The 22,875-nt window shown below is 42.2% G+C and overlaps 2 protein-coding genes across 6 annotated transcripts in view; one reads left to right on the top strand and one right to left on the bottom strand.

Annotated features, from left to right (window-relative positions):
- Window positions 1-22,875, bottom strand: part of STON2 (stonin 2) — a 153,798-nt gene that overhangs the window by 42,229 nt on the left and 88,694 nt on the right. For 4 of the 5 annotated variants that reach the window (XM_086709088.1, XM_086709091.1, XM_086709089.1 and 1 more), the window contains one exon: window positions 17,686-17,856. The exons of the other annotated variant lie outside the window; for it this stretch is intronic. In XM_086709088.1, the coding sequence (XP_086565214.1) occupies window positions 17,686-17,856 (171 nt within the window). The remainder of the gene's footprint in view (window positions 1-17,685; window positions 17,857-22,875) is intronic. 5 annotated transcript variants of the gene reach the window in all.
- LOC147579798 (uncharacterized) overlaps window positions 1-22,875 on the top strand; it is a 93,625-nt gene that overhangs the window by 65,547 nt on the left and 5,203 nt on the right. The gene's annotated exons all lie outside the window — the stretch shown is intronic.

Genomic DNA, 22,875 nt, shown 5'->3' with positions numbered 1-22,875 from the left:
AATCCTTGTCAACACTTGATATTGTCTAGTTTTTCATTTTAGCTATAATGGTTAGGTGTGTGATGGTAGGTACTGTGGCTTTAATTGGGCTTTCGCTGATGCCTAATGAAGTTGTACATGTACTGGTCATTTGGATATCCTCTTCTGCAAGTACCTTTTCAAGGCTTTTTTTCCATTGGGTGGTCTGCTGCTTTATAGAAGTTGATGTGTAGAAGTTCCTTATACATTCTGGATAGGAGTTCTCAGTCAGGTATGTATGTATTGCAAGTATCTTCTCTCGTGATGTAGCTTGCTTTTAACTCTCTCACCTACTGATAAGCAGTTGTAACTTTAATGTAGTCTAGCTGATCAATTTTTTCCTTTACAGTTAGTACTTTGTGAGTCTTGTTTAAAATGTGCTTTTTAGGGGCTGCTTTATTAGAGACTGACTGGTGGGGCTGCCGGCCAAGGTCCCCAGTCTCCCTGAAGCCACATGTGCTAAGCTAAGCCACTGCAAAGCTCTTTCTCTGGAATTTTACTCTTTAGGAAAATAAAAATGAAACTGAAAATGGCTGTTATTCATTCATCAAGATGACAGCACTGGAAGAAGCCACCTGCAAGTCCTCACTAGAGACCCAAATTCTGTTCTACCCCTGCTCTTTCTCAGTATGGCTTTTCAGCTTGATTTCTCAGTTTTTCCTTCAATTCTGTGAGCACACCTTTCCCCTCACCCCTCCATGTCCTTCCAATAAACTCTCCTTTAAAAAAAATTTCTGGGACACCTGGGTGGCTTGGTGGGTTAAGCATCCAACTCTTGATTTCGGCTCACATCACAATCTCACAGTTTGTGAGACTGAGCCCTGCGTTGGGCTCTGTACTGACAACACAGAGCCTGCTTGGGAGTCTCTCTCTCCCTCTCTCTCAAAATAAATAAATAAACTTAAAAAAATACTTTAAAAAACTTAACAATTTCTTGTTAGCCAGAGTCTATTTACTGTTGCTTACAATCAAAGAATTCTACTGATTCCTTCTTTCATTCTCCCTATATTGACATTACCTATTCATGTGGCACTAACCACAAAAGTATAGCTTGATCAGTTACACTGTGCAAATAAGAAATTTCATCTTCTTGAAACTCAGTCCTCAATTCTTTCATGACCGCAGTGTGATTTTTCTTTTCTTTTTATGTTTACTTATTTACGTTGAGAGGGAGAGAGAGAGAACAGGTGGGGGAGGAGCAGAGAGAGGGACAGAGAGAACCTCTGTGCTGTCAGCGCAGAGCCTGACACGGGGCTCGATCCCATGAACCATGAGATCATAACCCCAGCTGATATCAATATCAAGAGTTGGATGCCCAACCAACTGAGCCACCCAGGTGCCCCAGTGCAGTACTATTTTCAAAAACTATGAGCTTTCTGACATCCCAGAGATGGTTCTGCTGTGACACTTACATCAGGAAAAACAATGGCAGTTTCAACTCATTGGCTCCTAGAGAAATGAATAAGGGGAAATCTAGCTAAATCTGGACATTCTCAAAAAAAAACCCAGACAATAAAAAGGTATAACTGAGAGAGCATTAACTACCCTCAACAAAGTATCAGGCAAAGATTGTTCTGCAGCTGTGCCTAAGTCTAATTACTATCTTTTCTTCACTGATAGCTATAATAATGAGCATTGATAATATAAGTAGAAGAGCAAACAATACTTTGTAGAATACTATTTAAATGAGCACTTCTAAAAATCAAATTATCCTAAGTAGGAAGCATGGGGGAAGGGGGTGGCAATCTGCAGAAGCACTGTTACAACTGGAAGGGTGTTTGGGGAACCAGCTCAATAATCATGCACCCAGACCCTTTATGTTTCGCAAAATCAGACCACAGGTCAACATGAACAAGAGAGATTTTTTTAAAAACAAAGAAATTATATCTCCAAATGAGTCTAAGCTGGCAAGTCATACACATATTGCACTGATGCAGTTGTAACATTAGGCGTTTCTGGATTACATCTTTTTGAGATGTAATGTGTTTTTAGAAACTATGGTGTTTTTTTCAGCATGACCTTAATGGTGGCAAATCTCTATTCCTGGACATTGACTGGATTGGATTCTCAAAAACAGTCAAAACCCAGAGTCAAAGCTAGTGAGTAAATTTCTATAAATATATTTCCTTTTTTAAAAAATGGGGACAAACACATTGGGATGCCTGGTCACTCAGTTCCTTTTATATCAGACTCTTGATTTTGGCCCAGGTCATGATCCCCAAGTTGTGGAACAGAGCCTCACATTGGGCACTATGCTGAGCATGGAGTCTGTTTGAGATTCTCTCTCTCTCTCTCTCTCTCTCTCTCTCTCTCTCTCCCTCCCTCCCTCCCTTTGTCCCTCTCCCCCGCTTGTACTCTAAAATAAAAAAAAAAAAAATTAATGAATTAAAAAAAATGGTAACACAACACAGTGTAGGTTTTGGAGTTAGAGAAATCTGTATCATTATTATTATTTTTTAATTTTTTAGTGTTTTATTTTTATTTTTGAGTGAGAGACAGCACGAGCAGAGGAGGAGGGGAGAGAGAGAGAGAGGGAGGGAGGGAGACACAGAATCCGAAGTAGGCTTCAGGTTCTGAGCCGTTAGCACAGAGCCCGATGTGGGGCTTGAACCTGTGAACCACAAGATCATGACCTGAGCCCAAGTCAGACGCCTAACTGACTGAGCCACCCAGGGTCCCCAAGAAATTTCTATTCTGACACTTGCTGGTATATGATCTTGAACACAAGACAGCCTACTTGAGTCCCAATATCCTTATATGTCAGAAGGGACTAACAGTCTGATGGGTGTAGTTGGTAAATGAGATAATGTATATGAAGCTATTATATCTTTAGCTTTTAGCTTTTATTATTGTGACTAAGGAAGGAGAAGGCTTTTGTCTGTTGAGGGTAAACAGGTTCTGAAACGACTTGCCACAAAACAGTTTACAAATTTTAGTCATCACCATTAGTGAGTGACACAACTTGCACTGTCTCTGGATTTATGCAATCCAGCACAGACCCAGAAATTATTTCTAAAAGGACCCTAAGAACAAAATACAATGACAGAGTCCAAGTACTAAAGCTGGAGCATTTATTCACAGGTGTGCCTCTTGGTGTCAGAGGAGGCCTAGATGCTCACGTTCTAATTCTGACCCATCCCTAGCAATGCCCATGATGAGGCCCATGCAGAGACAGTAGCTTTTGGTGCAGGGGAAAATGAAAGAACTGATGGAGGAAGGAGAAGGGAAACCGGATTCACTCAGAGGACATCTTTAACCCATAGACATATACACTAAGGCACTGCAGGAGGATCAGGGTCAGGATGGCTGCTTTAATAAGCTGCATCTTCAAAATTCAGAAGGGCTGTTTTCTACGGTGGTACTAGCCAGGAAGAATAGGCTGGTCTTCTGATGGTCAAGCTTCATTTGTTTCAGCAACTGAATTAACAATCTTTCCTTGGTGTTTGCCTAAAACCTTACTCTGCTCTACTTCTCTGGGAACAAAAATAGGTCATCAAATACCCCACAAAATCTGGTTACCTTGACCCCTGAGTCTTAGTGTCCTTGTCAATAAGATGAGGAAAATCACACCTATTTCACAGTACTATGCAAATTAAATGTGATCTCATAAAAGCATCATTATAGTGTCTGACACATAGTAGTTGCTTGATGAGTAAGTTATTATTGGCTTGAAACAAAGAAGCAAATGCAAAATGTTGCATCTGAACTACTAAGAAGATAATCTATAGATTGAGAGAAAAACTTAGTCTAGTCTGGATAATTCTACAATCTGCTGAATCTTGGTTTTGAACAATTGCTATTATATCTTTAATGTATATTTTCTCCAGATACTTTCTCTATACATCCTTGTTTATCTACATATATCTTACAATTTTGCTTTATTAAAAGAATTAAAAGCCACTTAACCAATTATCCTTGAGAAAATCTACTCATGAATATCCAGGTCTTGTGCTACACAGGTCTGACATTTTCTTTGAATTACAGAGCTAGAGGATGAGATTCCACAGAGGATGGATATTCACTAGATGATGAAATATTCCTTCAATCAATCCCCTGGACCATGTGTGGAGTACAGGGGGTCTGTTTCTGTTGTGATCATGACTGTATACCTAACAGCACAGAGTTAGTGGAGGAGTTCTTTTTCAGAGGGGAAAAACAGGGGAAAAACTGTTCATTCTGTCATCACTGTCTCTTTCATATAATAGATGTGTATGTCCTGTAGCGAGTCAGGGATAATGTGCCAAAGACAGGAAGAGACTGGGTCAAAGGTGTCATTATCTTGTTTGAGACTTCTCCACACAGATGACCACCTTCACGCTTCAAAAACAATGGCTCTCCAATTGTTTTATGGCGATGGTCACTTTGGAAGAGCAATAAACCAAAAGACCAAACACAGGGGACCCTGAATTAGGGCTGGAAGACCTGTCCTTCTGCCACTCAGGGAATTCATTTAATACCCTTGGGCCTCAACTTCCACATCTGTAAAGTGAGTAGGGTGAATTAAATAACACTGAATTTGTCTCGTGTTTAAAACTGTATAATTTATACCCATTCTTCTACTTTTTTGTTGTGAAAGACACCAATGGAAACCACCCCACTTTCACCAGAATGAAGAATAAAATATGGCTTTGATCATAAAAGTGAAAGAAATGATAAAATATGAATTCAAGTTAAATATATATACAGTGCTGGGGTACCTGGGTGGCATCTTAACCTGTCCGTTAAGCATCTGACTTTGGCTCAGGTCATGATCTCACAGCATGTGAGTTTGAGCCCTGCATCGGACTATCTGCTGTCAGCACAGAGCCCACTTTGGATCCTCTGTCCCCGCCCCCTCCCCACCCCTCCCCTGCTGGTGTGCGCTCTCAAAAATAAAATAAAACATATACATACACACACAGACACACACACACACACACACACACACACACACACACACAGACACACATAGACACACATACTGCCATCCTGCAGTCATTATCAGAGAGCTGCCTGCCCCTTGTGTGAATGACAGAACACTATCTGTGAATCCTCAAAATGGCTCATTTAATTCCAACTTATGAACTGTCAAGACTAACCAGGGCTGCAGACAGATGCGATGCCTCCTCCCCACTAACTGTGGTCAACATGTAAGCTGTAGGCAGCATCAGGAACAAGTGGTGGAGGTTAAGTCATGTTGAACTGGGAAGCAAAAGTGGCAGCCAAATTGCTGAATACAGAGGTGTTCTGCACGAGCTGATCATGGCTAACATTTGTTGAGTATTTATTCCAGGGCTTATAGGCATGTGCTTTATATACATTACCTTATGTTTACCACCTGTACTTTGTGGGTCAGGAGGCTAGGGCTACAGAAGCTTAGGGTCCCAGCTCTGCTACTCAGCTATAATGTAATGGCCACTCTTTCACAGAGGGGCTGAACCGGGGACCTCCTGTTTCCTTTCTCCTGTGCCTTCTTTCCAGGTCCAGTGATTCATATTCCTTCCTCTCATTCCTGAGAGATTGGGTAGCTCAGAAAGTTTGACACTTGACTTGCTCTTTGACTTTTAAACAGTGTTTTCCTCTAGGTGCCAAATTGTTCCATGACTACTCCTGTCTTCCTTGATCAAATCAACTGGTACCAGTGGTAACCCTAGGGCGCTTGCTATGTTAGACATTAGTTGGTGTGGTCAGTTTGAGCTAGGATTTGAGCGTTTACAGGAAGACATGTTGTAGACTTGCAGAATAGGTAAAAGTGGGTCAGGAACTTAGATTACCACTTCCTAGAAGACAGAGCTGAATGCACATTCCTTTTTGCACTGCACTCAGTTTTGCATCCAGCCATCAACAGGTAAAGAATCAGTATGATATACCAGAAAGAGCAATGGAATAGGTGGGAGTAGAAGAACATGGGCACAGGTCTCCATCACCCCCATTCCTGCCCAGCCACTGCTCCCCTCTCTTCCGCCCACACTGGAATAAACCCTGATATTGAGAACTACCAAATGTCAAGGGGTGTTTCTAACTCAGGAGGAGGAAAGAAGAAAAAAGGCTGAAATCTCGTCATCATATTAAAAATGGCAACAAGTTGGGGCGCCTGGGTGGCGCAGTCGGTTAAGCGTCCGACTTCAGCCAGGTCACGATCTCGTGGTCCGTGAGTTCGAGCCCCGCGTCGGGCTCTGGGCTGATGGCTCAGAGCCTGGAGCCTGTTTCCGATTCTGTGTCTCCCTCTCTCTCTGCCCCTCGCCCGTTCATGCTCTGTCTCTCTCTGTCCCAAAAATAAATAAACGTTGAAAAAAAAATTAAAAAAAAAATGGCAACAAGTTTCCAACATACACTATATGCCAGACACTGTGCAAAAAAATTTTCTTAGATGATCTTATTTCCTTCCCACAAGGCTCCTATGAGAGGGACATTATTATTAACTCCATATAAAGACAAAGAAAATGAGGCACAGAGATGTTAAATAACATGCCCAAGCTGTACAGGTAGGAGCTGGTAGAGCTGAGATTTAAGAGAAGCTTTGCCACTGGAAACAAAGGGATTTAAAGAATTGTGTGAAAGTGCTAGAAAAGGGCAAATTCCTAGGAAACCAAGAGACGCCTGGAGCTGACCTGCTCTGAAACTACCTCGCAAGGGGATATCAAATAGAAAGGCAACACATTCCACATATTATCTTTGTTGAGCATAGTTTTGTAAATGAAGGAGGGGCCAGTTAATAATGCCTCGTGAGACACGTGAGCCTGATGGCCTGGCTGTTTGTCAACTCAACACAGTTACGTCCTGGTCTTTGGCCAACATGGCATACCGTACTATCTCTGCCCAAGTAAGTGAACACGCAGAGTGGACATACGTGTGCATGTGCGCGTGCATGTGTGTGTATGTGTGTGTGTGTGTGTAGGATGTGTGCAGCATAGGCACAAAGCCCATAGGCACACCTTGCATTCTTGGCTAAAATTCCTTCCTCCCCATAAAGAAGAGAGATTATGTGACTGTTTTAGTCATTCTTCTCTTCCTGGAATGGCTTTGGGAGGCCTGTAGTCTGGCTGGGGTTTAACCCCCCGGTGGACCAAGCCTAAAGGCCGGCGACTGACACCCTCTGGGCCTGTGGGTTTGGGTGAGAAAGGGAAGCAGGAACAAGTGTGCAGGCAAAGGCTGTCCTCTGCCGGGAAAGCTGAACTCTCTCAGCTATCCATACTCTCTATCTATACCTGTTCTCAAGATAAATTGAAGTTATTTGGCTTTTTGAAGCTAGAGATTTCATGCTTTCTACAGAAGCTTAATCAGTATAACTTCCCTAAGTCACTCTCCTCCAAACTGCAAACTCAGTGAGACCAAAAGGAGTTAGTTGTATTTTCTAATTTAATCAACTCCCCCCTCTTCCTCCTGTACCTGGTTGATGAATTCTCGCTTTTCCTTCCTGGCAGCATCTGGTCTAGGCTTGCTGTTCAAATGTGCAATGCTAGCTCTGGTTTCATAATGCGAAGGCCTGTATTGATCCTAACTGTACTGGTTTACAGGAACCTGCCAATCCTCTGGAAAATTGGTATCTTCCTGGTTTTTAAAGCAAAGAGATTTCTGGAGTCCCGTCAACTCTTTGTGTGCTTATAATCACCTTTTGATTGCAAACTCTTTGTGTTTCCATTACTCAACACTTCAGGTAAGAATTCTGTTTAAGAAACATGTCCTTGCTTGTAAAACCTGTCAGTCACATAAGGACACTTACAGGCAAATTAATTAAAAAGATAGAACCACATGATTTCAAAGCTCTTCTTGCTGTCTCCTCCTCCTCCTCTCTCCCTCCCTCCCTCCCTCTCTCTCTCTTTTTTTCTTTTTCATCCACTGCTTTTATTCTCTATACTGTCTTCTAACAATCTCCTTCCAGGACCTTGCTTCAGTTCATGGATTTTGTCACAAAAGACTAACCAGTCCCATCAAGGAAAATGAAAATCTATCTAATGATCAGATCAATGACAAGAGCCCTGGGTTTTTTGTTAATTTCTTACAGCATATTCTGGGTATGGGTTGAGATGGTAGAGAAGAGAAACAGGACAAGTAAATCTGAAGAACCTGAAGGGCACAGACTGTGATGTGATCATCCTTGTACCCTCCAGACAGCCAAATGCAGCACTGTCAGTCTAAAACAAATGTTTACTGAGTGACTCCTATGCAGAATCAATGGTGAACAAAACAGATTGGGTGTTTGCCTCCCAAAGACCTTAGCCTCATTATGAGAGAGAAAATTGACTTTAAAAAAAACGGGGTGCCTGGATGGCTCAGTCAGCTAAGTGTCCGACTCTTGATTTTGGCTCAGATCACGATTTCACGGTTTTGTGAGTTTAAGCCTCGCATCGGGCTCCACACTGACAGTGTGGAGCCTGTTTTGGATTCTCTGTCTCCCTCCCTCTTTGCCCCTCCCCAACTCACTCTGTCTCTGTCTCTCTCAAAATAAATAAACTTAAAAAAAAAGATAATTACAAACTATACTAAGTATGATGAAATAAAGGAACACGCTTAGCAGGGAGCATATGCCTGGAGCCCTGCTCTAGCCTGGGGGGGTCAGGGAAGTCTTCCCTGAGGAATCTTTGACACTGAAGTGTAGACCTAAAGTATGAGGAGTTAAAGGAGCTGCAAATTACAAGCCCTTCAAGAAAGCAAAGGCATTTTCTACTTTTCCAACAACCGGAGTTCCAGTTTTTGTGTGTGTATGAGAGACGTGAATGAAATGCTAGCAATGTCATCCACATCTCTCATTCTATATGCAGTGGAATTAAAATCCCCACTTAAGCTGACCAAGGCCACTCAGGCTAGGACTAGACCCCCCAGGGGCTGCTGGCTCCCAGCCCAGAGCCCACTGGACCACACCACAAGAACTGGGAGTTTCAGTGGCCACACCAGACTTAAAAAGCAGTGCTGAGGGAACTCTGAGACATACAGACCAAGGGCTTATCCCATATTCTTTTTTTTTTTTTTTTTTTAATTTTTTTTTTCAACGTTTATTTATTTTTGCGACAGAGAGAGACAGAGCATGAACGGGGGAGGGGCAGAGAGAGAGGGAGACACAGAATCGGAAACAGGCTCCAGGCTCTGAGCCATCAGCCCAGAGCCTGACGCGGGGCTCGAACTCACGGACCGCGAGATCGTGACCTGGCTGAAGTCGGACGCTTAACCGACTGCGCCACCCAGGCGCCCCGGGCTTATCCCATATTCAAATGGTATGTAGTGGGTCAGGGATAAAAGTTTTTAAATTTTTTTTTTTTTTTACATTTATTTATGAGAGACAATGAGAGAGCACAAGTGGGGGAGGGGCAGAGAGAGAATGAGACACAGAATCGGAAGCAGGCTCCAGGTTCTGAGCTTTCAGCACAGAGCCCGATGTGAGCTCGAACCCACAAACCGTGAGATCATGACCTGAGCCAAAGTCGGACTCCCAACCCAAATGAGCCACCCAGGCGCCATGAAAGTTTTTAAAATGGAACTTTTAAGAACTCAGTGCTGCTTCTAAAGAATGGCTGGAGACATTCAGATATTTCTGACCAAAATGTTTTCGTAAACCAGCAACAAAGAGTGAACCAGGCAGACTTCTCCATCTGCGTGCAAAGTGAAAACACTACTGTGGTGATGTGATTAATCAATACAAAGTGGTATTTAAGGTCTGCTGACTTCACCCATTAGTCCAACAAGAACTACAATTAGCCCTAAACTCTAATCTTAACCCACCTGAGAAGCAGCCCCGAGTAAACAGGCAGGGCATTTTTTAAATGCCAGTGACAGACACCTCCTGGGAAGTTAATACCACCTAAGTGACTTTCCTCAGCAGCTTCCCCATTTTCGTTCCTCTCTTTGCAACACTGCTACAGCAAGTAAAGACTAACACCTCCATTTCTCAGTCTCAGTTAACTTGTCCTTCCTTCTCAACAAAGATACAGAGTTGATTAGAAGGACTGGTAAATACAGAGGGAAAGACCCACATTCTGGTCGACTCTGGCATCTCCAAACTTAGAAGTGAACACAACATGGGCAATCATCCAAGAGCTTCACTACCACCTATTTGTTAAGCAAAGACAGTAAGAGAAAGGTTCCCAAAAGAGAGAGAGAGAGAAAGGTTTCCAAAAGCTGCCAGGAGGCATCTCTCAGAAGACAGGTCTCATTAAGAAGGCAGGGAAAGATACTATAGACTACCTCTAAACCTCAAATCCTTCTCCACTTCACATCTCTTCAGGGGACAAAAGATTGCAAATGTCCCTCCAATCAAAACAAGATCTCTCTCAGCCTTTCCATGATTCTTAGCCCCTGCTTTGTGTTGGCTTCTTTGTGTCTGCAAAGAAGCTGCTTCATTGAAACATCATAGAAAACACACACACACACACACACACACACACACACACACACACACACACAGTTGTCCCTCAGACAATGAGGTCGCCTGCATACAGGCATTTCCAATGTAGGCAGGAGACAAAGCCTGCAGAATTCTCAACCTGTTGCTATAGTAGCAGAAAGAATGTGATTCAGGCAGCTCTGCCGAGATCCATATCCAAATCCCTCCAGCTCCCAAAGAGAACATTAACCCTTCACTACCCCTTCTTGGGGGCAGAATCACCTGGGAAGAATCCTAAATTTGTCCTAGGCACTAGATATCATACTCTCAGCATCCACTCACTCATGCATTCACTTAGTACCTAATTAGATTCTCTTATGTTGGATCCTAGGTTTTTGGTGGTAAACAATGCAGCTATGGCCCTTGAGACTGAGTAAGAGGAGGTGTAGGATATTAAATTATTGCTCAAATAACAATATATTATGCAGCATTAGCATTATATGGGAGACACAAGAGGTTTCAGGCAAAACCATCACCAGAATGGAAACAACCTATCCAAGAGAACCAGCTTATACAGTAATGGTAGCAGACTCCATATAGTCAGAGCCATTGCAATTACTTGATTGTTTGCATGTGCTAATTTGACAAGACTACCCCTAGAAATGCCTGTTCCAATCATATCATGGCTCCTACGAAGCGTTAGTTTAAGTGAGTTGTTTAATCAAATCAGCTTTCCACATAAAATAGAGCGTTGTTTGTTAGAGAACCACTGCAAGCAATTGGTGAACAGTCACTAGGCAACAGAAATGGCAGGTGAGGGCTCAGAAAATACATGAAATAAGTACAGTCACAGGGACCCTGGGAGGACTTCTATCTAAACAGTCCCCACCCCAATTTATTTCTGTGATCAAAACAGTAACAAAGAAACCTTAGGAAATAGAATTTAGAAATGACCTATAATCCAGCTTATTTTCCTTAACATTATAATACAGAAATCTTATATTATTGAATACCTTCCTGCTAGAATTCTTTATTTCCCATGGAGCATAAATACTAGGAGGGAGGGGCTTCTTAGGAAGAGAAACCCATTAGGTAATCGTAGCCTCATCTGCTTTTTGTGAAACAAGGCAGCATCAATAAGACTGCCAAGAAAAAGCTGACAAACCAAGAGGACAGGTTTCTAATCTCAGATGGCCAGTAGATGTGGCTTCATGGAAGTTACATAGTCTTTTGTATCTCAGTTTCCTCGGAAGTAAATTTAATACACTATGCAGATCCAAAAGCACAGAATGGTCAATAGCAATGCCTATAAACCTGTGGCCTGAAATAAAGTACAGTTGACCCCTGAACAACCCGGGAGTTGGGGAAACGGACAACCCACACAGTTGAAAAATCCACATGTAACTTTTGACTCCCCAAAACCTAATCACTAATAGCCTACGGTTGACCAGAAGCGTTACTGATAAGATTAACCGTCAATTAACATATTTTGTATATGTTTTATATGCTGTATTCTTAATACTGTAAGCTAGAGGAAAGCAAATATTATTAAGAAAATCATAAAGAAGAGAAAAATACATTTACATTACTGTAAAAAAATCCATGTATATATGGACTTGTGCAGTTCAAACCCACGTTGTTCAACATCAACTGTACTCCATTGTTATTCTTAGTAACACCGTAAAACATAGTTTCTGTTGTGGAGAGTATCTGAGAAACTCAATCATATTTCGGAACATGGGTTTCCTATCTCGACCAGAGGCACAGGACTATAGATCTTTCATTAAGCAATCCAGAAAGAGACAGGTAATCAAAAAGTATATTCACGAAAATCTCTTTTAACCACTGCAACATTGGGATAGTATTTGGGAAAAGGTTCCAAATGATCTGACTAGATGGAAACTCATTTCTTTTTGCCTTGGAAAGAAGTGATGGTAGCAAAGGGATGTGATGTGACCTAACACAATGACTTCACCCCAAATCATGCCCTTCCTGGAAGTGGCCAGTGAATAACCGAACTCATGATCCCTTTACACTTCGGGGAATGGGGTGAGAATAGAAATGGAGGCATTCTAGTGCCATATTTCTTATCTATCAAGTTTGAGGTAATTATAGGAATTTTTTTCCCTTTAACACTCCATTGCAGATCATAGCAGCAAAGACACTTACTTCTACACTTTCTAGAACCCAGTTTTGACTTCACCAGCTTTTCAAAGAAGGAAAAAATATAAATCCCTCACATGTCCTTCCCCCATCATGGGAGTTTACTTTAATGACCCTAATTCTTTACTTCTCTCTGTATCCATGCCCTCTGCCACGTGACTTTGCGGTTTCTCTCTGCAAATTTGTATTTCCCTAGCTTTTGACAGTAGATTTGGCCATATGACCTGCTTTGTCCACCAGGATGTTAACAGTCAATGGCATAACCCAGAAGCTTGAAATGAGCTATAGCTCATTGTGGCTTTTTCTCTTCTATGTCTGCTATCATTGTGAGAAGAACGTGCCCAAACAGTTGATCCGAGAGAAAAATTGAGGGACATGTAAAATAAAGCCACCCCCGATGAAGCTAAGTCAAGATCAGTTGATTCTTCCCACCCTAACCTGCAGACATAGGGGTTAATAAAAATATATTGTTGTGGGGCACCCAGGTATCTCATTCGGTTAAGGGTCCTACTCTTGGTTTTGGTTCAGGTCATGATCTCATGGTTCCTGGGATTGAGCCCCAGGTAGGGTTCTGTGCTGATAGTGCTGAGCCTGCTTGGGACTCTTTCTCCCTGTCTCTCTGCCCCTCTCCCCGCCCCCCCCCCCATGAACTCATGCCTATTCTCTCTCTCTCTCAAAAATAAATAAATGAACTTTTTAAAAAAAGCGTATTGTTGTGTGCTAGTGAGATTTTGTGGTTGTTTGTAATGTAACATTATTGTAGCAACAACTGATACACCCACCACAGCAAAAATTCACCTGTAGTTTAAGGGCTAAAACATTGTTTGCCTTGTTTTCTTAATAAGCAACAAGTAAGGGCTGTATTACATCCCCAATGCCAAAGACTTATTCAGGAAATCTATACAATGTTCTAAATCTCACGGGATACAATAGTAAAAGTGTATAATTGCAGCCATCAATCTGCACCTGTGAACTTTTCTCATCCAGGATCAGGTCAATGTGATTGCCCAAAGGTGACTATAAACTTTTCTTATGTGGCTCAAGATACAGTAAAACCTTGATTTGCAAGCAAAACTCATTCCAGAAACATGCTTGTAATCCAAAGCACTTGTCTATCAAAGCGAATTTTGAGAATTGCCTCAGTTGTGATCATGTGACATTCAGCATCACACACTACTCGTATTGCCAGACATTGCTCGTTCATCAAATTAAAATGTATTAGAAATGTTGCTCGTCTTGCGGAACACTCACAAAACAAGTTACTCGTGATCCAAGGTTGTACATATATCAAATCAGTAAAGAACTCTGAACCGCTGGAGTGTTGTTTGCCTAAGTACAGAGGAACTGGAATCACTGCATCTTTCCGTAATGTAAGGGACTAACAAGACCATTGGCTTATTGGTTTTCAATCCTAGCCAATCACCAGAGCTTTCTAAATTACAAATTCCTAGTCCCCATCTATGGATATTTAGTTGAATAATCTGACATAGGTATACGTGTTGTTAAAAAGTTCTCAAAGTAATGTTGATGATCACAAGAATTGGAAATGTCCCCCATCTAACAGAGTTCCTCCATTGATTGAATTTCTCATGCTGAGTTGCACTAAGCATTTGTGGTGATGTTAGCAGACCAAGAAGTGAACACAGGAGCACTATCTCCAGGTGACCACACGAATTCATTCGTTATTATTAGCGTAACAAACCATTCCAATGTTCAGTAGCTGAAAACAATATGCACTACTTATTGCTCCTGAGTCTTCGGATCCATTTGTGTGACCTCTCCTGGGCCAATTCACATGTCAGGTCAGCTGGCTGGTCCAGGATTTCCTCCTCACATATCTGCTCAAGACCACCATCAGCTGGGGATACAAGGGTCTCTGGGCCACAGCAAGTGGGTCCAGGAGTGTCCATATGGTGACCAGGCTAGATTCTAGGTGAGCAAGTAGAAGTGCGAGAGGCCGCTTAAGCCCTATGCTGGGGACTGGTACACATTCACCCTTCTACTTCTGCACATTCTATTGGTCAGAGTAAGTTACAAGGCCAAGCCCACATTCAGGGGCTGGGTAATTAGACCCTACCTCTTGACAAGAGGAGCTACAAAGTCATATCACCAGAGATTAGCTTCAAAGTCTACTATACAACCAAAGGGAGAAAAAGGTTGCCTTAAGTCAAATATGATTTCTCAGTACAGGCCGAGGTTTTGACCCTAACTTCAAAAAAAGTTATACAATCGTTAGGGTGAAGTTTCATTCGATACTCCTCATTTCTACTCCTGCCTGCATTCACACACCTTACTTACTCCTCAAGACCTCGGTCTCATTCCTTTCAGCACTTTCATATTATCCTCTGAGGTTTTTAAAGATGATGTGGATGACATGCCATCCTTATGAGGACTTGTTCAGGGTGAGTCTTTCCATGATGTCTCTTCTTGGCTTAGGATGTGTCTACAGATGAAATGTGACCAAATGATCATAGGGCTACATCCTGCAAAGGACCCCACAGCATTAACCGAAGAGCACCAATGCCTAAGAAATATTACAGGAAAAAGATAACACACTAGACCAGAAAAGAGCCCTGAGGAGCAGGAAACTGGCACTCACTGAAGATTCCAGACCGAGGCTAATTATATTCTAGCTGCCAGCTGCTTCACTCCACTCCTACTTCACTTGCCGGTGTTTGATCACTTAGGAAGCGCACTAAAAGGGCGGTGACTGGATCAACAACCGTGCCCCTGACCCAGGCCCTAAGATGTATGCAGCCTGGGGGTATGTAGCAGCCACTTATTACAGCATCCCTACAATAAAGGTGTTCTTTCTGTTTTTTTAGAGAAACCACCCGACCTTTGGAAGTCTCTAAACACCTCCTTGTGAGGTTTCGGACAGCAGGGGGTGGTAGGGAAAAGAATTCCAGCAACCAGGAAACACAGGATGGCAGAGAAGTGGCCAGGGCTGGGTAGTAGTGCGTGGAGGCTCTTTGGAAGGGATGTGGATACAAAGAATGGAAGGAGAAAGCATGTGCTGCTCACACGCAAGGTTGTCTTAAGTGCATATTTGGTCCCCAAGCATGTGGCCAGTCTTCAATCTGCGTGCTATCACTGCTCAAAAGACTAAGCAGCAGGAATGGATGAAAAACACAATGAAATGAAAAGAAATGCTAAACTCACCAGAAAGATGCCTCAGAAAAGCCAAATTCAAGAAGGTATTGCGTTTAATTTAGCTTGAGAAAAAAACTCCATAAAGTTTTGAAAATGTGTGGACCGGCCATCAATAGGAGGAAATGTTGCTGCACCCCTCCAAATTGTCTTCCACTCCTGAGCACTTGATCGGGAAGTGAGGCAGGTATGGTAGGACTGGTGATGTTTTAGACCTGAACATGTAGGAACCAAACCGCAAACACTCGTGAAGGCTAGAAGCGCTACCAAGCGCGGTCAACTCTGCGGGTGGCTTGGAGTGGCATCCGTCTGTTTCTCAATCACAACTCAATAGAGTCGAAAATATAAACTTCGCATCCCAGGTAAAATTACCATAATCGTGCCCACCCTCACTAGGCAAAAAAAAAACAAAAAAACAAACAACAAAGTAAGTGACATTCTTGGATGGTCTCTTAATGAGCGGGCTGATTGGGCTGCAGTCAGACTATGCTTTTGATTAATTAGCCAAGAGGAAACCAAAGCTATAAGAAAACAAACTACTCGTATGATCACCACAGGAACCTTGATAATGATAATGATGACGAATTACTCATTTCTTTTCAACAAAAGATAAAATGTATCGTCCGGAAACTCAGAAGTAGGGTATGCAATCTAAGAAGGGGATTTTCACCCTGCCTGTGCCCCTCCCCACTTACACACACACATGCACACACAACTTCATACCCTTCTTGGTACAGTACTTTTTAGGGCTACTGTTTACCGCTGCTCTGAAAACCTACCTATGTGATGTACAGGTTGCTCCTTATAGAGAATCCTTAAGTTGCCTGCACAGTGGTGCCAAGAATGAACCTGTACTACATTTGCAGGGACACTCGGGCACAGGCCAAACTTCCACATGTGTCATGGGAGTGCCTCAGCTTTGGGCAGTTTCTACTGCAGTTTCTAAGCCATTCTCTTACAAAACCCCCTTAGCTCAGATGTAACCACAATACAATTCCTCAAGGCTAAAGGAATGGGGCCGTCTCAAATATACTATAGTGGTGTAGTTTCAAATTCACATTACACTTCTAGCTTTATCTTTCCTACAACCTTTTTCCTGAAATCTCCCCAGGTAGTAAAGTTTGGGCTAGGCCAGGAACCAGAGGCAGCAGTTTTATTCTTTCCCATGCCAGTGCAATCAATGGCTTGTGTTTAGAATAAATATTTGAAACTCAGAAGCCTGCTAACAATGCAGCACTTGATTACTCTGAATTACTCTCACCCACAGCAATTGAGGGAGAAGTCGTTGGCACCAGCCCCACGGAAAAAAAAAAAAAAACCTGCTTCCCAGCCTCCTCCGTTTGCCTTCCAACCCTCCCCTCAAAGAAGTCTCAACACACTACACAAAGATCTCAGTTTTCTCCCTTAAATACCACATGAATCCCACATTGAACATCTGACTTTCTTCTTCCCACAGCAGCACAGATTTACTTCAATACTTTCATGTTCATATATATTTAATTAGACCAACTTGTAACTCTCTTATTCACACCCCTCTGCCAGCATCCTTCATTCAACACTGAAATCTTTTAAAAAGGGTTTTCTGTTTGCTCATTTTAAGACAAAATGTCATCTTGGTCTGTTCTAAAGCTATAGTAACAAGTTACTTTTCAATTTAGTCAGAGGTGCCCATGTATTAAAATGGCCACAATCCTTAGCACTTTCCTTCCTTCAAAAGCTATCTGGTAAATGATATTCTTTGGGTTTCTTTTCTTTTCTTTTCTTTTCTTTTCTTTTCTTTTTCTTTTCTTTTCTTTTTTTTTAGGAGGGTCAAAAGGGTAAACTGTACTAACCAGAAATAATTAGTATGTTAAGTTTTGTTTCAAGGCCAGACTAACAGGTTACAAGTTCTAATAAACCCTGCTGGGGGAAGACATTTCTTTGTCTTGGGACCACTGAGAGCAAACAAACAAAACACCTTTAATTCCATCAGAAACTCTCCCATCTAAACATAACTGAAAAGAAAAGCCAACACCAAAGCAAATGAACTAAGTGGTCCCGCTGCTGGCAGCCCTTACCATTGGGAGCAGAGGCCCCCTCCGGACCCCCGCAGGGGCTCTGGCTCCTCCTGGGGTGGGGTAAGGGTGGTGAGGGGTCCAGGACTTGGGTGCAGGTAGAGGTATGCTCCGTGCATGCTTGAACAGGACTCACCGCCGTCTGCCTGCCTGTCTGCCACTCCGTCCTCTCGTCTGGGTGGGAAGGGCCAAGATGAAAAAAAAAAAAATGTGCAGGTTACTCACTGGCCTTCCCAGGCGGGCACACCCAGGAGGAGGGAGAGGCCAAGCACAGACAGGGAGATTCTTCAGAGGCCATGCCTGAGATCTTGATTCTGATTCCTTTTGTTAATACTTCCTGAACTTTAAACCCAATCTGCACCAACATGGGTATTTTGGGGGAGGCCAATAACACTTGGGTAATTAGATTCCAAGAGCTTCATGCAAAGGTTACTTTGAAAAGGCAGTGCTTTAGTGCACGTACTTTTAAATTTAATCCTGAAATTTGTTTCCGCTGTGTTTGAGCATTAACACTAGAACAGGAAATGAGAGTAAGGGGGCAACCTTGGTGCAGGGGCCTGGAAATGCCTGGAGCAGGCAAACCTGGGTGTGATTAAGACAGTGAATTTCTCTATCTTTTAGGCACTAAATTTTAGAGAAACAGGATTCTCAACAGTCTCCTAAAGTCTGTGAACCTTGCCTTGTATAAGAGACACAGGCTTGAAATAAATAGGTATCCAGAAATCAAGATTTTAGAAATGGATTCCCACTGAAAATGCAAGACTTGTTACCTGATAGCCTGACTTCTGATAAATCCTGAAATGAAGTCTTTCATAAATGGAGGGACCATTCAGTAATTTGTCCTTTTATCAGTAGAAGGAGATGGGGAGATAGAGCCAAGGGTGAGGAGGACGGAACTAACCTTATTCGTATCGACTGTGGACGAGGTACTTCTCTTACCTAATCCTGAAAATGCCTTTCTGAGGGAAGTATTCTTCCTCTTTCACATGTGAGCACCCTGAGACTCTGAGGTTAGGTAGCCTGGCTAGGGCTCAGCCAGCTAGGGAATGGAAGACCCAGGATTTGGACCCAGGTTTGCTTGAATCTGAGACCCAGACTCATCCACCAGGTATGTCACCCACAGTTATGTCACCCACATTTCCTGGTATTCCACCAGGTATGTCCCCCACAATTCCTGAAGAAATAGTCACCTTTTCTCCTTTTGCAGTCCACCTAAGCCCAAGTTACCTTTTCTTAAATTTTTACATCAGTTCCAAAACTGATGTGCCGTGAAATACAATTCTGCAGGATATTAACAGGTGTAATAAAGGTTAAAAACAATGTACTGTATAGTTTTCTCTATGGTAGCTTTTCACAATCTATAGCATAGGTACCATATATGGTACACCTCCAAGCTCGAGACTTAGTGTGCCACACGTCCTTTCCTGAAGCCTTTGTGAGTGGGAAAAGAGGATATTTTGGGTTGGGGAAACACTGTTCTAGAGATGGGTCACTGTTGTACTTTTCTCCCCCTCTGCTACAATCTGAATGTTAGCTTCCTTCCAAAATTAACATGCGGCATCCTAATGCCCAAAGTGGTGTCAGGAGGTGGGGCCTTTGGGAGATGATTACATAATAAGGGTGGAGCCCTCATGAAAGGGATTCCAAAGGGGTTTCCACACACTTGCCTAGCCCCTTCCACCATGTGAGGACACAAGGAATCTTCCACCTACAAGAGGACCCCTGCCTGACCACGTTCCCACCCCAGTCTCAGATTTCCAGCCTCCAGAACTGTGAGAAATAAATTTCTGTTGTTTACAAGCTACCCAGTCTGTGGTATCTTGTTACAGCAGCCCAAGTAGACCAGGAAATCTTTTTTTTTTTTTTAATTTATAAAAAAATTCATGACAAAAAAGTTCAAACAGCATACAAGGGTATAAAGGAAAAAGTGAGGATCTACCTATTCTTTGTAACCACCAGTCCCACTCCCCAGAGGTAAGCATTCTTAGAAATTTCTTAGGAATCTGCTTTAGAAATTTTTATGCATATGAAGCACATATGAACACCCTTTTTAAGATATCACAATTGGGATTAAAGCATACCCACAATGCGTTATTTGGCACTTCAAAAAATGTTAATGATAGAGTTGAGATTTTTCATATCAGCCTACAGAATTGCTACTGATAAATCAGAGAAAAGCAAAAGGAACATCTATAATATGGGATTACTGCTTTATAAAAGGGTCCCCTACCTGGGTCACAGTATACCTCAAGACTAGAAGTCACAATGCCCAGCCTCGCCTTCCGGTTCTGTGTAACTTCCACACTTGACATTCATGTATAAGATGGAAAGAACCTAAACCCTACCTCATATCACAGGTTGTCGTGAGGATCGGTAACAATGATGACAATGACATCCCAGCCACCATTTATTGAGCAGCTACTCTGTGCCAGGCATTTTTCTTAATGCCTTCTATGTATTAATTTAAGCCTTGCTCTCAACAACCCCGTGAAGTAGGTATTACTATTAGACACATTTTACACATTGAAAGAGCCATCTCCCACTGCATACCCAGCACACAAGTGCACAATAAATGCTTGAAGTTGTATCAATTAAGTAAACATGATGTCAGCAACCTTGATCTTTGACACAATATACTCCTCACAGTGGCACTGTAAAGCGGATCCCATTTTTCCCTTAATAATGTTATAATTAAGGGCTCTGTTCCCAAACCTCACCTTGGCTTACTATAAATTCTAGACATAATAAAGTCTTATAGAAACACAGCTACAACAAATCTCATAATCATTCAAAACAGCGAAATGAAGTTCCATGGCTCAGAGCATTTGAGAGATTGGCTGCTACAACCCCTCCTCTTTATTGATCAATGAAATCATATCCAGAAAATATGTGGGTCTTCTCTAAGACCTTGTTAGACTATCTCAGCATGAAACAATTTTTAATTGTGCATACATTTCAAACCCATGTGATTAAGGGACTCCAACATAATTCTATATGTATATACAAAATATACCGTATCACAAATCTGACACAACATTAATACATACGTTAGAACAAGCATCGAACATTTAATTAGAAGTAGCTTTCCCTGCCTCCTTAGAATTTTAAAGGTCATTTCAGGAATGGTGTGACTGACTCAGTTCTCCTAGAAAGACTAGGAATAATGTGAATACCATCTTATTCTCTCAATATATTTTCCTATAGAAGCCATAGGCCTTCAAAATTAGTCCACTGGGTACTTTTCCCCTACACATGGTGGTGGCAGCACTTCTACAGTTTGAGGCATCACCCTGGGCCTTAACTTTAGTTCAGGGTGCCCATGCTTTGACCTGATCCTCCTGTCCATCTCTCTCTCATTCTTTTCTTTTCTTTTTTTCCTCCCCATCTATCTACCTTCTCAAGCAAAGAAAGCCTTGACTCCTTCCCTCCTCCAGCTGTGACTCTCACACCCATATTAGACTCTGGTCAACAGCACAGTATTGAGAATGTGATAGGAGCTTATTCGTTTGGGGGGGGTATTTGTCCCCCATCCTGCCCTCTTAATTTAGCACAATCTTCACGTCCAATGCATTATTTCTTATTCCCAATTACATCCAGCCATGACCATCCACGAAGAAAGAAGTCTACGCCAGGAATGGATGGCGCAGCACTGCTCTGACATATGCATACACTTAAAAGACACAAAATGCTTGCTTCAGCTGCTCTGCAATCAGCAGTTGGGAAGGGGGCACCTGGGGGGCTCAGTCGATTAAGTGTCTGACTTCAGCTCAGGTCATGATCTCACAGTTTGTGACAGCTGGGAGCCTGGAGCCTGCTTGGGATTCTGGTTCTCCTTCTCTCTCTCTCTCTGCTCCTCCCCCACTCACAGTCTCTCTCTCTCTCAAAAATAAATAAACATTAAAAAAAAAAAAGGGTTGGGAAGGAACAACAGTGCTCGATTGCATCCAAGACAGGGCTTGGGTCCCAGTTTAGTTATGTTCAGATGAAGTCAGAGGTCAGAGTTCCAGTTTCCTGGTCTCTAAAGTGAGAATCATCTACCTCATAAGGCTGTGATTGAAGATTAACTGAAAGAAGTATGTAAAACATTTTGTAAATGGCACAGCACCACACAAATATCAGATAGTGACCAACACGGCTTCCGGCTCTCTAAATGTGTTGGCGGTGGAGCACGATAATTGCTTTAAAAGAGGAACCAAGTTGTTTCTGTTCATCATCTCCCACCACATGGCCTACTCAGCTGCTGTTCCCAAGGGAGGTCCATCACGATATTAACTGGCAGGTGAGCATAGATCCAGAAGAAAACAGACCAGCTTAATTTCATGTGGACACAGACGTTTTCCTCCATTCTTGCTTTATCAGATTTTCTGAACTACTTCCTTTTAGCATAATTATAAACCTTTTTGCTTTAAGCCTTTAAACTTTTTGTTATAGGGGCACCTGGCTGGCTCAGTTGGTTAAGTGTCCGACTCTTGATTTTGGCTCAGGTCATGATCTCATGGTTCATGGGTTTGAGGCCCACTTCGGGCTTTGTGCTGACAGCACTGAGCTTGCTTGGGATTCTCTCTCTCCCTCTTTCTCTGCCCCTCCCCAGCTCACACACATGCTCTGTCTCTCTCTCAAAATAAATAAACTTAAAAAAAATCTTTTTGTCATGAAAAATTTCAAGCATATATAAAAGTGGAGACAAAGGTGTAACAAACCTCCATGTATACATCACCAGCTTCAACAATTACCAACTCATTCACATCTTGTTTCACCCATTTCCCTCCCCATTCTGGATTATTTGGAAGCAAATTTTCAGTATCATATCATTTTATCCATATACATTTTTGCAGGTATCTCTAAAAGATAAGGATTCTGTGTGTAAACATAACCAAAAAAGATAAGGATTCTGTGTGTAAACATAACCAAAATATTACATCAAAACTAAACTATAATTACTATATTACTGTAATCCAATATCCGGTTAGTGTTTAAATTTCTACAAATCTTTGAAAGATTTTTTTTTTTTGTACTTTGGTCAAATCAATTAGGCAACTGGTAGATACATGTTGTCTTTTCTAATCCAAAGCTTCTTCATCCATCTTTATTTTTTTTTCCTTGCGATTTATTTGTTAAAGAAGCTGGTTCGTCATATAGACTATCCCATGACCACATCTTGACAATGGTGTGATTTAACATGTTCGTCTGCCC

Source organism: Puma concolor, chromosome B3 (assembly GCF_028749965.1).
Source record: "Puma concolor isolate L17-30 chromosome B3, mPumCon1.1.hap2, whole genome shotgun sequence".
NCBI classification, from domain to species: Eukaryota; Metazoa; Chordata; class Mammalia; order Carnivora; family Felidae; genus Puma; species Puma concolor.
The sequence above is the reverse complement of the archived record's forward strand: the minus strand, read 5'-3'. Positions and strand labels throughout refer to the sequence as shown.